The 15,799-nt window shown below is 40.1% G+C and overlaps 1 protein-coding gene across 1 annotated transcript in view; it reads left to right on the top strand.

The window, feature by feature from the left end:
* The first annotated feature begins 2,873 nt into the window (after nt 1–2,873).
* Nucleotides 2,874–15,799, top strand: part of vps26bl (vacuolar protein sorting 26 homolog B, like) — a 63,577-nt gene continuing 50,651 nt past the window's right edge. The window contains exon 1 of the mRNA XM_060909171.1: nt 2,874–3,333. Within this exon, the coding sequence (XP_060765154.1) occupies nt 3,111–3,333 (223 nt within the window). The 5' untranslated portion in view covers nt 2,874–3,110. The remainder of the gene's footprint in view (nt 3,334–15,799) is intronic.

Genomic DNA, 15,799 nt, shown 5'->3' on the forward strand with positions numbered 1-15,799 from the left:
ACATTCGTAGCATTTTATTTTCGGACCTAATAAGTACAATCTTGCATTACTAATCCCTTGCAGTGTAATTGCTTGATAAAAAATTACATGATTGAATTCATTTGACATCATATAAGGGGGAGGGACCAGCGTCAAACAGGAGGTTGCTTTGGCCGTTTATTATTATTATTATTATTATTATTATTATTATTATTATTATTACTACTACTACAAGGTGCAAATAGTTATTACACATGGTTAAAAGTCAGGGTTGTTGTTTTTTTTAAACAGAACAGCAATAAAGTGAAGTTAGAGACTTGGATGTTGCTTTTAATAAGAAATTGAGTAATGAGCAACATATTGGTATGTTCTAATCTATTTTAATAAATAAAATTGCATTCAGAGAAATAACTTCTTGAAAATCATAACATCTGGTCTTAAAAGGCTTAAACTGTCTTTCTCTGCTGTTATGCATTTTATTAGTCATTTAATGACGAGACTGCTTGATACAGTCAGATAAAATGAAAGCAAACAGTATTCCATATTATAGAACACTAATCACATCCATTTTATTTGTATAGCTTGTTTAACAATAAACATTGTTGCAAAGCAGCTTCACAGAAAAATAAAGACTTTAAATATATGAACTAATACATTTTTTAAATAGATAAAATTATCCTTAATGAGCAAGCCTGAGGTGACGGTGGCAAGGAAAAACTCCTTCAGATGACCTGAGGAAGAAACGTTGAGAGGAACCAGACTCAAAAGGGAACACATCCTTATGTGGGTGATAAGATACCATGATCATAAATAACTCACTCCTGTAAGTGTGACCTGTATAGTCAGAGTGCAATTGTGTAACTGGGAAGTTCATTATAGCTTTAACATGAAGTCTATTTTGTTGATGTTATCAATGAACAGTTGATAACATCAACTCAAGTCTCCATCAATGAATGCAAAACTGTTCATGACAACTGCAGTCCTAAACTATCGTAGCAAATCTGTAAGTGTCCCGAGCCATCTTCTAAGTGTATCTTTCGGCTGTCCAGGTGGGGCTGTCCTGCAAAGGAGTGAAGGGATGAGACTCCATCAAGAAGTAGGGCATCAGAATGGATCAGGCACATCTGAAGAGCAGAAGAGGCTAGTATCACATGAGCCTTTACATAACTGACAAAAGTACAAAGAAAAGATTTTCAGTAGTTTTACTGAACAACTGTAATGGAAAATTCTAATAAACACTTTAGAACGCTTAGCAGTTGTCTTTTCAGTTATTTATTATAGTAAGTCATATAAAACAGATATAAAACAGGAAAGGAAAAAGATGATGACACCACTTCAGGTGATGCCGAGAGTATGCGCTCCGAGAGTATGCGCTCCGAGTTGTCTTAGTGGCTATCTATTATACTCTAAAGGTATTCGCTTACTGCTCGCGTCTGCACGCGATTGGCTCAAGGCTTGGCCTTGAAGTTAGACATCGGATCTTTGTTAAAGCAGACAAACTGGTGTGCTCTAATTAAGCGCTGCGGACACGTGGTCAGGCATAACATAACATGAGACAGAGACCAGGCAGCTTGCTTATCACCAGCCAAGAACACAGAAAGGCGATTACAGCTTGTGGGAAAAACAACTTCTCAGTACACTAGGCCACTTGAGCTCAACACACAGAAACACAGAGAATAGGACTGTTCATTCACTAAATTTCCTTCACACAACTTAATTGTATTTTGTAAATGTAAACAAAGTTAGAATTTGATGCCTGCAACACACTCAAAAAAGTTGGGACAGAGGCATTATTACCATTTGTGTTACATCACCTTTCCTTTAATAACATTTTTAAATCGTGAGATCTGAGGATCCTAATTGTTAGTTTTGCAATTGTAATTTTTGTCCATTCCTGCTTGATACAAGACTTCAGCTGCTCAACTTGAAAAAAATTATATCTGCTGAAATTTATAAACAGTTTGTACAAAAAAGACACCTTGTCAAAACGTGCCTCACTTTGAAAATGGTTTGAGAGAAGCCTAATTTTGGTTTGGTTAAAAGCATGCTTGTGTTCCATCAAGTTTGAATTAAAGGGTTTTTAAAAAAAGAAATGTACATTTAAGAAATGAGAAGTTCCAAAATGTATACCCTTTTTTATGTCCCTTGAATAGTTTGAGTGTATAGTCTTGCAACGCAACTACCAGGGGTGGGTTTCCCAAAAGCATCGTAGCGCAAAGATCATGGTTAAATGGTAGCGCGAGCATCACAATGAACACACTCTCTCCGAGTTAAGATGCTCTTAGCATTAAGAGGCTTTTGGGAAACCCACCCCAGATCAGTTTGTGTGCTGCTGATGAGTATCCTTCAGATTATAATACCCTGAATGATGTACTGCTCCTTTAAGTCACTAGCACTCAGTGCATATGGGGACCCATAGACATCTGTGAAGCAAAGCTAATGGTCAATGATTTATTCTTATTTTTCCCTCACAACATGCCATTATCAAAGATATTATATTTACTATTTAATTATTAGCTTGTTTGGGTGGTTACTTGAATTTAATCCAGACCTCAGTAACTCAAAAATATAAATGCAATGCATCAATGATATAGTGACATATTGATGTACATACTGGTAATGTCAATAATGCCTATAATTCATGTCAACCTGGACCTAATATTCTTAATAACATTGCATCCTGTGAGTGGGAAACTCAGGAATAAAATCTCTATAAATGGTTAAAAGATTATTATACACAAATAATTAGCATAATATTTCAAATGTATTATATTAGTAATATAATGTGGAATAATGTATACTGTGGAAGTCAGTAGTATTTATTTTATAAATTATGAGAATCCCAAATGAACTCAAGGACTTTTATTCAGAAAACAATCACTTCCGGTGGAACTTGTGGTCGGTATCCTAACGTTCCGCTTTTCACTCTGTTGCAGAAAAACCCGGGGCTGAGTTATTAATATTGCTGCTCGTATGATGATAATATAACTGCCTTAATTATTACACATATATAAAACACTTCGATAGAAATCTTCATGTTGTGAAGTGGTCGGTCATTAGGCCGCGCTGTCTCGATGGTGAGTTGGATCAGGTGTTAATATAAAAACATTTTTCCTCCCCATAACGCCGGGATGAGCTTTTTCGGTTTTGGTCAAAGTGCTGAAATCGACATAGTTTTGAATGACTCCGAAACGCGGAAAAAGGTGGAACACAAGACAGAAGATGGGAAAAAGGACAAATATTTCTTATTCTACGACGGTGAGACGGTTTCTGGCAAAGTCAACATCACGCTTAAAAACCCAGGGAAAAGACTTGAGCATCAGGGCATTAAGATTGAGTTCATCGGGCAGATTGGTGAGTAACATTTCATTTCTCCTTCATAAATCCTGCCATAATTTCACAGCAGCGCGGTCTTCTGATGATGTTGCAGGCAAGGATCACTTGCTAAGTAAACACGTTTTATCGAGTCTGCCGTGTTTTCAGGTGGATTAAAAATGGAGGTTTATTGAATTTATTTATATGTTCAGATGCCTGCTGCTACTGTCGTCTCGTGACATGCTACATCCGGGGAAAAGAGAGAGCGCGCGAGGATTAGTCGGCCTTTGGCCTGTGTCACGTGATCACTGGCTTCTTCCTCCTCAGTGTTGCAGCATTTTGTTTAATAAATATAAATTGCTTGGTAACACAGGTCCAAATACAATACAGTATGTACTACTTAGTGTTTCGTATTGCAAGAAAAGTGCTTTTTACTACTGGTGGCTCGAAATACCCCGTATATTCTTAGTTTTTGTATATATTACTGAAGGATTTACAGTTTACTGGCAGATAGGCTGATCTAGATAGCTTAATAATATTTTGATGCGGTAAACCTAGCTGTAGCTACACCCGTATATTCAGTCTCAAAGGAATCCCCCCCCCAATAGGGCCACCTCTGACTAGATAATAACAGTGAGGTCCCTTTTAGAGGGTGACACGAGAGTGGATTTTCACTCCTGTCCCATCACACTCTCAAAAATACTCTTGTCCCAATTCCATGACGGGGGAAAAAATCCTGTCCCAGTCCCTGAAGAATAACTCCCGTCCCAATCCGTTCCTGTGTTTTTTTTTTTTTTGATGCATGTTAGAACTGTGTGTACACTGTGCAAAAGTCTTAGGCATATGTAAAGAAATGCTGTAGACCAAAATGGCTTAAATAATGAAATTAAATGTTTCAATATTTTAAAAAAAATACTATAAACAGCAGTAAGCCATAATAAATGAAACAAAGTCAATATTTGGTGTGAGGCGACCCTTTGCTTGGGGGAAAAAATGGTAGTTTCAGGTAGGCCTGTCATGATGATAAATAATGTTGGACGATATATTGTCTCCGAAATTATTGCGATAAATGATATTATTGTTGATGTCTTTTCAAGACAATTTTATGCCACTAGTAAAATAATCATGCAAATACACCTTTTCGAAGAACAGTAAACTTTCATTCAGTCAACTTATTCAATTCAACAGTGGAACGTAAAAAAATATATAAATAAATAAAACAAAACCACTCACAACAAAAACAATAAATAAAATACAATCTATGGCTCTTGAAAATTGCACTTAAGTAAATATTAACTTGGCACAGGGTAATAAAAAGACATTCTTTTCTTCACAGGCAACATTCTGCCAATCCAGTTTCTCAAAGATTAGTACCCAGATAAACAAGAAGTACAAAATAACGTATTGCCAGCTGTCATTTGGATAAAAGTAATAATTGGAACAAGATGACATGTAGGCAAAGGCGTATGTTTGGTATTAACACCAGTGGGGACATAAACCCAATGCCAACCCCCAGTGGCACCAACTTCAGGTCAACATTAGAGGGTCACAATATTTTGCTCCGTTGTGTTCCACCAAAAGAGTATCCATCATCTCTCCAAAGTCCAGACTTATAAAATTTGAAGTTCAGAACTGTAGTAATTCATGAATATAATAATATAATATACAATTCATTTGATTAATTGCAAATCTTGCATGTGATGATTAACTCAGTCTACCAATTTGCAAATGTGTTTTACAAGCGAATAACGCACTGACTGTCGGGAGGGTTCTTTTCCCCTCATAAATGGAAGTAAAACACATACGGAGCCTTAAACACTGCGTTCCATGAGGCTGGCAGGGGGAGTACAGTGTTTCCCCTAGAAAATGTTTGAAGGTGCGGTGGCAAGACCTGCGCTCAGACGTCCCACCCCAGTACGAGGATAAAAACAGCCAACAGCACAGAAGGCTATACATAGATTAATCCATCGGTCATGACTTTAGCCCACAACATGCCAGCACATAACTGCGCAGAATAAAATGCTAAAACGGCCAACAGTACACAACAAAAGCACCTCGGTAGTAGGCTAACTCAACTTAAACAACTTGCTTGTATCAGTACCAATGCAGTATAGAAACATTGAAAACAGAGGAAGCAGTGCACTTGGCAGTGCCAATGACTTACCCTTAAAACTTCCCAAAGGCCTGCCTGCGTCTGTCATTGGCCTGCACGAACTCCTTTGCGATGGCTGTCATGTCAGTTTGTTCCAGAATGTCACGGTGAATATGGCAGTTCATCAAGTCATTCAGTCTCTTGTGTCATTGTGGATCGGAGGTATGATTTCAGTCGACGAAGTGTGGAAAACAAACGCTCTGCTGATGCCGAGGGCACGAAGGCCAAAAGCCAGGGCACCGAGGCCATAAAATAAAACAATGATTTTAAGTTCATGTCTATAATGAATTTAATTTAAGGACTAATGACTCTTCTGAGGAAGATTGGAGTCCCGGTCAAAACTATCAAGCAGGTAAAGAAACATCTACAATATTATGTCTGAAGATAAGAAAATATTGAACACATCTAAACTTATCAATCCATCACTCACTTCAAAAATTGTAAAACTTAAACCTATATCCTCCCATAATTTTTGTTCAATTGACACCGAATGTGCAAGAGCATCTTCAGACTGTACTACTACGCAGATTTTTGATTAATCAAAATTGAGCCTGGAGTACATCAAAATGTTTGACTGTAAATGGAACATGTACTAGCATGCAGGCTACTGATTAACCCATAAGAGCCCAGACCGATTTCTCGATCAAGGAAAATTATTGAGGAAATAAAATGAACTAAATAGACGACAAAGAAAACATTTCTGACCTTTTATTTTTTAAAATAGCACTTTCATGTCTCAAGATCTGAAATATTAAATTGCAAATTTGCAGAACACTGCAACGCTATTACACTGTTAACCCGAAAGTTCATTCTATGCAAACGGTTTGAGTAAATACCACTTTTAAAGATTAGTTTTATTGCATTACTTAAACAGTATGAGTATATGAAGAGTATATGAGACAGTCATTGGGTGTACTCATTTTTGTAATTTAAACAAACTTAAACGATTATGTTTTACCTCAGGCCACAGTGCTGCCCTGTTGTGATTGGCTCAAAACTCAAGACAAGTTGAGTTGACGGCTACAGAGGAAGTTGCGCCATTTTCTAATTTACACAGAGCAATTTAAGGTCTTTGCACTTTTGACAGCAAGCTAATTGGCATGTTAGCGGCTACAGTCAGTACTTGGCACGTTAAAAGTGGGTCAACGTTGTAACGACATAACGCTACTGTACAAGCAATGCTTATTTCACGGTAACAAACTTAAGCCCTATATGTTGAAATTCCTGTCTTATTTGTTTAATTTATCACAGTCTTACCTCAGTCAACTTCTTCCCTCCTTCTGTGAAAATTCAATGTCTCAGACGTGGACACAAGTGGGCGGGAGATGCGTTTGATTAAGTCTTCTGATTGGCTGGTGATAGATTGGTGGACGGGAGATGCGTTTGATTAAGTCTCCTGATTGGCTGGTGATAGATTGGTGGGCGGGGGATGCGTTTGATTAAGTCTCCTGCTTGGCTGGTGATAGATTGGTGGGCGGGGGATGCGTTTGATTAAGTCTCCTGCTTGGCTGGTGATAGATTGGTGGGCGGGGGATGCGTTTGATTAAGTCTCCTGCTTGGCTGGTGATAGATTGGTGTCATTATAGCGCGTCGGAGCGGTTCATGCCAGGCTCGAGTCCGCTCAACATCAAAAAATATTGGTTTAGCCTATTTTTTTAATAATTTTCAAAAATAATTTTCAAAAAGTTACCCGGCCCACGGCCCCCCTTCAGGAATTCCTGAAGGTGCGGCGGCAAAAATCAAGGTGCAGCAGCCCGCCGCAGCCAATTGTACGTAGCGGAAACACTGGGAGTAGGCTATCTTCTGTGTGATCTTTAACTAGTTTTAGAATGCTAGTTTAAGCTGATATGTGATTGATCTAATGGTAAAACAGGACAAGGTTTCCTAGAACTTTTTTGACACGTTGAAAGGTTACAATTTTACTTGGCAACAGAATGTATCTGAATTCTGATTGGTTATGTTATGTTATTGCCCTTTTGTTGTCTTCTTGAGCCCAGAGGGGAGGGAGTGACAGGGTTCTACAGAGAGAAGTTTTAGCCTACCGCTTTCAAATGACCCCCCTCGAAAACCAATCAGTTCAGTGTATGTATGTACTTGGTATGTGATGTTTTCAAGAGAGGCGGGAGTAACCAAAAATTTCTGATCAAGAAGGTGGAGGCTGTTGTGCTTATTACGTGAAAATGTTTTATTTGATGAAAAGGTGTCTGGGCCACAAACAATGTCCGCATCACCATCGGGATGTTGTTTACATGTGTCATGTTACACAAACTTGGTCAGGGCTCTGCAGGTCTTAACTGAAGCACTTCAAATTAAGGGTTAGAAGGCTGCTAAAGTTTGCAGGCACGGCACAAGCAGTGTTGCCAGATTGGGCGGTTTCCCACCCAGTTGGGGGGTTTCAAGTGCATTTTGGCGGGTTTTGAACATATTTTGGGCTGGAAAATGTCAGCAGTATCTGGCAACACTGTTCACAAGCAAGACTAGGTGCAATATTAGCCAACATTAGCACAATTTTGATATGATTTTAATAATGTCTGTGACCTTAATGAACACCAGCTGTTGTCGTAATCAAGTTGGATTGTTATTTACATGCCACAAAAACTTGGAAAACAGTCATATTCGTATGTTGTCGTTTTTACACACTGAATATGAACTGTTATTAACTGATTCATTTTACAAGCTAATCTAACGTTACATTCCTCAAGGACGGTTTGCTAGCTTGCTAGCTAGCAGCCGGTTACTGCACTGCAACCGCACTTGCTAATTGACACGGTAGCTTAACTGCTTGCTGTTTTCGTGACCACGCCCCCAGAGTGAATATTCATGAGTGAATTTTGCGTGGTTTTGCCCAGTGGAAACCTACAGTAACCATTTGTGTACCGTGCGCAGAGCGTGATTTTTTTTTTTTTTCTTCAATCAGAAATATTGGTAGGGACATATCAGCTACTGTTTGATATTGGTAGGGATACGTCCATACCTAATTCTACGTCTATGGTCTGTACAACGGAGCAGCATGGTGTTGTCTTTTCCCCATTCAGTGGATTCCCTGGCTGGATAACTGTTGCATGCTGGAAGGCCCCGCCTCTGACAGAGAGCGTGTTTTATTCAGTCAGTGGGTCAAGCTAATACTCTGGTGACTTCCCTATGTAGAGAGCGTAAATGCCAAAATCGCAGTAAAAAAAAAAATTACTGAGTTCATTTTCATTTACCGTACGATAAGTCTGTATATCGAATATTGCAACAGGCCTAGTTTCAGGTATAATTAATGCAGTTTTATAAAGAAATGAGCTGTTGGTTTTACTGAGCATCTTGCAGAACCAGACACAGTTCTTCGGGACACTTTGTCACACTTGCTTCTTAATTTTGCAGCAAAATCCAGTAGCCTTCATTATGTTTTCTTTTTTAATCTGAAAAATCTCTAGTCTCTTATGCTGCTCAGATACAAACTTTTTTTCTGTAACATTTAATTTTGTGCTGGAAAACGTTTGGAATTCTTAAATGTTTTTGTACTGACTTGATAATGTAAAAATCATAAAATAGAAATCTATAACAAAGTTTGTATGAAAAAATTGGGTGCCTAAGACTTTTGCACAGTATTGTGTGTATCTACAGTCGTGCTTGAAAGTTTGTGAACCCTTTAGAATTTTCCATATTTCTGCATAAATATGGCCTAAAACATCAGATTTTCACACAAGTCTTAAAAGTAGATAAAGAGAACCCAGTTAAACAAATGAGACAAAAATATTATACTTGGTCATTTATTTATTGAGGAAAATAATCCAATCTTACATACCTGTGAGTGGCAAAAGTATGTGAACCTTTGCTTTCAGTATCTGGTGTGACCCCCTTGTGCAGCAATAACTGCAACTAAACGTTTCCGGTAACTGTTGATCAGTCCTGCACACCGTCTTGGAGGAATTTTAGCCCATTCCTCCGTACAGAACAGCTTCAACTCTGGGATTTTGGTGGGTTTCCTCACATGAACTGCTCGCTTCAGGTCCTTCCACAACATTTCGATTGGATTAAGGTCAGGGCTTTGACTTGGCCATTCCCAAACATTAATTTTATTCTTCTTTAACCATTCTTTGGTAGAACGACTTGTGTGCTTAGGGTCGTTGTCTTGCTGCATGACCCACCTTCTCTTGAGATTCAGGCCAAGTTTACATTAGACCATATCTGTCTCGTTTTCTTCGCGGATGCACTGTCCGTTTACATTAAACCGCCTGGAAACGCCGGGAAACAGGAATCCGCCAGGGTCCACGTATTCAATCCAGATCGTGTCTGATCCGGTGCTGTGTAAACATTGAGAATACGCGGATACGCTGTGCTGAGCTCTAGCTGGCGTCGTCATTGGACACCGTCACTGTGACATCCACCTTCCTGATTCGCTGGCGTTGGTCATGTGACGCGACTGCTGAAAAACGGCGCGGACTTCCGTCTTGTATCACCTTTCATTAAAGAGTATAAAAGTATGAAAATACTGCAAATACTGATGCAAATACTGCCCATTGTGTAGTTATGATTGTCTTTAGGCAGGGGTCACCAAACTACGGCCCGCGGGCCAGATCCGGCCCGCCACCCCCCTTTGACCGGCCCCCCAGCCCCTCTGCCCCCATCACTTGAACCGGCCCTATGAGGCAATCCCCAAAAGTGGTCATGGCCTATTTTTTTAAATTGCTTTTTGGCAAATAATAACATGTCTGCATCTTGTATTTTGTTGATTTTATCAATTAAAATAGATATTTAGTTATAAAATGAACTATTCATATTTTCCGAATTTTCGTCATATGCTCGCGATCAAGCAGTGACAGGCAGCGCACGCGCAGAGAACTGTCAGTGTTCAGGACAGCAAAATGGCGAGCGGTCAGCGAAAAGCTGACAGAGAGTGCAGAGTTTTTAAAGAACAGTGTACCACCGATTATTTTTTCGTTCAGTGTAAGGACCGTGCAGTTTGTCTTGTATGTAAAGAAAGTGTGCCGGTTTTCAAAGAATATAATCTGCGTCGTCACTACGAAACCCGCCACAAAGCAGGGTTCGAATTATAAATTTGACCCTATGGGGGTCTCTATTTAAAAAAAAAAAAAAAGCAATGCATACTCGCTCTCCTGGACCAGCGCACTTTTGCGCACTGCAGTGCACAGCTTTCACACACAGGCGCGCGCATGCACGCACACACGCACACGGTGTTGCGCATATATATATATATATATATATATATATATATATATATATATATATATATATATATATATTTAAATAAATTTTATATATATATATATATATATATATATATATATATTGTTAAACAAAGGAAGATCGTTGTGAGATAGAGGACAAGTCTTCTTCGGACTTAACTTCACATTCGATTTCGCAGGCTGCAAATTTCAGTTTGCGCGCATAGTGGTGTGGTGGTGAAGTACAGCCGTACATGTTGCGGTTTAATAACACGTTCAATACAAAGTTATGGCTGCATGGTGATCGGAAATGAAATGAGTTTTATTTATATTTATATGGTGATATAGGCTATTCAAGCTTATTATGGTGATTATATGACGTATTTGAGAGACTTCCACAGAAAATTAAGTTTGCTTCTTTCATGGGAGCCTGAGGGAATGGGAGCTCAGCTCCCATTGGCTCCCACGTAATTCGAACTATGCCACAAAGAGTATGCTAGTTTGCGAGGGCAAACAAGAGAAGACAGGATTCGGAGGATGAAATGCGGACTGGCTGCACAACAGAATGTATTCCTTCGCCAAACCCAGATCAACCAGGCTGCTGTCCGAGCGAGCTATAAGGTAGCTCACCTACTAGCTACCCATGGAAAGCCGTTTACTGATGGGGACTTTGTTAAAGTATGCATGCTTGCTGTGGCCGAGGAGGTGTGTCCCGACAAGAAGGATGCGCTCAACGCGGTGAGTCTCTCCGCACCTACTATGACCAGGCGAACCGAAGATTTAGGGGACAACGTGTATGACCAGCTGAATGAGAGAGTGTCAGAATTCGAGTTTTTTTTGCTTTGGCCATGGATGAGAGCAATGACGTGCAGGACACAGCACAACTGCTGTGATCTATTGCTCATATTATTATAATTTCACTGTTTTTTAAAATGTATTTATTTTATAGGCCTATTTATTTGACCTTTATTAAGTGCTGCATACAATTATTATTAATATTATTAATGATATCAACAGGCTTACCTACAATTTATAATTTTCCACTCACCTTTGCCAGTGTCAATCACCTCAACTAGGCAGATGTTTCTTACCTTGACAGCTTTGATATTATTTTTATTAGAAAATAAATAAATGGAATATCTGTGGTATTTCAAATTAAAACAAAGTGTGAAGACTCGATTACTACTTTTGCAAACCACTAGTAAAGATAAACAAATATGTGCCAGGAATCAAGTGTTGATATAGTAGTATGGATATAGTAGTGGGGATGGCCGTGCCAGGCTAGTAATCTCTACTACATAAGGAGGCCTGCTGGTGGTCATATTTGTCTGGGTTATACAATTCTATGTGATATAGCTGACCCGACCCCGGCCCCCATCACAGTCAGGAACGACAATGTGGCCCCCAGAGAAAAAAGTTTGGTGACCCCTGTCTTTAGGTTTGCCATCCTTCCACTTGCAAGTGGTAAGTGATATGCGCTGGGATCACACACACAGCGGCTCAGTCCCAAATCACAGCTTGTGCACTACACTCGCGCGCTCTGTGAGCTGCGCCAGGCCAGAGTGCGCACCCTCCAGAGGGCACTCGCTGTTCAGGGCGGAGTGATTTGGAGCACAGGATGCCTGCGGAGCCGAGCGTATCCGTGTATTGGTGTTGCTGTGTGCGCGCAAATCGTGTATTGGTGTTGCTGCGTGCACACTAATCGTTTTAAAAACGTTAATCTGATGATCCGCTGATACAGTCTAATGTAAACATGGGCTCAGTTCATGGACAGATGTCCTGACATTTTCCTTTAGAATTTGCTGGTATAATTCAGAATTCATTGTTCCATCAATGATGGCAAGCCGTCCTGGCCCAGATGCAGCAAAACAGGCCCAAATCATGATACTACCACCACCATGTTTCAAAGATGGGATAAGGTTTTTATGCTGGAATGCAGTGTTTTCCTTTCTCCAAATATAACGCTTCTCATTTAAACCAAAAAGTTCTATTTTGGTCTCATCCGTCCACAAAACATTTTTCCAGTAGCCTTCTGGCTTGTTCACGTGATCTTTAGCAAACGGCAGACGAGCAGCAGTGTTCTTTTTGGAGAGCAGTGGCTTTCTCCTTGCAACCCTGCCATGCACACCATTGTTGTTCAGTGTTCTCCTGATGGTGGACTCATGAACATTAACATTAGCCAATGTGAGAGAGGCCTTCAGTTGCTTAGAAGTTACCCTGGGGTCCTTTGTGACCTCACCGACTATTACACGCCTTGCTCTTTGAGTGATCTTTGTTGGTCGACCACTCCTGGGGAGGGTAACAATGGTCTTGAATTTCCTCCATTTGTACACAGTCTGTCTGATACCCTGTCCACACTAGGGATTTTGTACCGATATGAAACTACTTTCGTACCGCAACACCTGTCCACACTAGCAACTATACTGGTACTGTAGCGGTATAACTGTATTGGTACTGCTGTGTTCACACTTATACCGGTACGAAAATGGTATAACTGTATCGATACAAAGTATAGCGGTACAGTTTAGTGCATCTGTCCACACTAGCAAGAAATGCTTGCGGTTTTCTTTCACAGTAGTTGAAATGCGCATGCGCGAAATGTTTCCGTGGTTACCGAGTAACTTCCTTCCGAGAATATGGCGGATGAAACAACGTGTGTGTGCTTTTTGTTGTCAGTGTACAGTCTGTATTTCTGGTGGTCATTTATTCAGTCGAATCGTATAAAATGCGCGAGGCAGTTGAGAAAGAAACAAACGAATCTCTGTTCTTCACTATTTTATTCAGCGAAGACATCGATTGAGGTGTGTGACTTTGCGCATGCGCATTATATTTGTATCAATACAGAGCCGCTTCATCTGTCCACACTACGCGAAGCGCTACTGTACCGGTACGAAGCCCATACATTTGTGGGTTTCGTACCGATACAGTTATACCGCTACAGTACCGGTATAGTTGCTAGTGTGGACAGGTGTTGCGGTTAGGGATGGCGAAAACTAAAAAAAAAATCTTGACCGACCACCGAGCCTCATTAGCCGGTTAAAGTCGGTTAACCTATGAGTTTAAAATTCTAGAATTGGAATTATTAGAATCTATTCTAAATCTAACCGCGAGCATCTGCACATTCAGTCCCAGTCGCTGCCCTCCACTCACATTACCTTTTCTACAGCGCGAAACATTTAGTCAAACGCAGCACTGATGTCGAGGGGTTTGTATTGGAGCGGAGGACAAATGGCTCCAGCTTAGAGACAGTTTCAGTTGGCCATGATGTGTTGAAAATAGTCAAGTGCTAGAAGTAGTACATAACATTCAGTGATGGGGAATAACGGTGTTAAAATAAAGGCTGTTATAACGCCGGGTAATCTAATTAATTAGCTACAATCGTTATAACGCCGTTACCAATATCAACACGCCATTACTGCATGGTATTGAAGTTGCTCTGAAGCCGTCACCGACTTGGCTCACAGACATAAAAGCTGCGTTTGTCACTCCCCCTCCAGAAACCGCTGTCATTTCATTCTCTCCCCTTCCCTCCAGAAGTCGGCATCTGCGCCTTTAGTTTGTGTGGAGAGATATGATCTGCAATAACATGCATTGTTGGCTACAGACCGAAACATACTTTCAGAATGCGCTGGCCAAGGCAGGACTAAACTCGATGTGCCTTCTAATAATAATTAAAAAAAAAAAAAAAAACAGAATAGTAATTTGTAAGATAAAAAGCCTGTGTCTACACTTTTCTTTCGCTGAGTGGCAGCTGTCTTCAACTGGGGCGGGAGGGCGGGACATGACTGAATGGGTGTTTCTGATTTGTCAACTGTCTTCAACTGGGGCGGGACATGACTGACTGGGTGTTTCTGATTTGTCAGCTGTCTTCAACTGGGGCGGGAGGGTGGGACATGACTGAATGGGTGTTTCTGATTTGTCAGCTGTTGTCCTTACACCGCATGGCATGCCCCAAGTGTTTACAACACAGAATTCCAGGTTCTCTGCTCCAAAATCGGCAGCTTCAAAACGATTGATTTTTTTTTTTTTTAACCGACAACCAAAAAAAAATTAACCGGTTGACGTTGATTCGGTCAACCATCGGTCAAACGGTCATCGGTTAACATCCCTATTTGCAGTACGAAAGTAGTTTCGTATCGGTACAAAATCCCTAGTGTGGACAGGGTATATGAAACCCACAAATGTATGGGTTTCGTACCGGTACAGTATCGGTACTGTAGCGCTTCGCGTAGTGTGGACAGATGAAGCGGCTCTGTATCGATACAAATATAATGCGCATGCGCAAAGTCACACACCTCAATCGATGTCTTCGCTGAATAAAATAGTGAAGAACGGAGATTCGTTTGTTTCTTTCTCAACTGCCTCGCATGTTTTTTTATACAATTCGACTGAATAAATGACCACCAGAAATAGACTGTACATTGACAACAAAAAGCACACACATGTTGTTTCATCCGCCATATATTCTCGGAAGGAAGTTACTTGGTAACCACGGAAACATTTCGCGCACGCGCATTTCAACTACCGTGAAAGAAAACCGCAAGCATTTCTCGCTAGTGTGGACAGATGCACTAAACTGTACCGGTATACTTTGTATCGATACAGTTATACCACTTTCGTACCGGTATAAGTGTGAACACAGCATGACTGTGGATTGGTGGAGTCCAAACTCTTTAGAGATGGTTATGTAACCTTTTCCAGCCTGATGAGCATCAACAACACTTTTTCTGAGGTCCTCAGAAATCTTCTTTGTTCGTGCCATGATACACTTCCACAAACATATGTTGTGAAGATCAGACTTTGATAGATCCCTGTTCTTTAAATAAAACAGGGTGCCCACTCACATCTGATTGTCATCCCAATGATTGAAAACACCTGACTCTAATTTCACCTTCAAATTAACTGCTAATCCTAGAGGTTCACATACTTTTGCCACTCATGGATATGTAATATTGGATCATTTTCCTCGATAAATAAATGACCAAGTATAATATTTTTGTTTCATTTGTTTAACTGGGTTCTCTTTATCTACTTTTGGGACTTGTGTGAAAATCTGATGTTTTAGGTCATATTTATGCAAAAATATAGAAAATTCTAAAGGGTTCACAAACTTTCAAGCACCACTGTATGTACATATATAAAAACTGACCTATTGTTATGATTCTTGTACTGTCCACTCCTG

This window comes from Neoarius graeffei, chromosome 25, assembly GCF_027579695.1.
Source record: "Neoarius graeffei isolate fNeoGra1 chromosome 25, fNeoGra1.pri, whole genome shotgun sequence".
Taxonomy (NCBI): domain Eukaryota; kingdom Metazoa; phylum Chordata; class Actinopteri; order Siluriformes; family Ariidae; genus Neoarius; species Neoarius graeffei.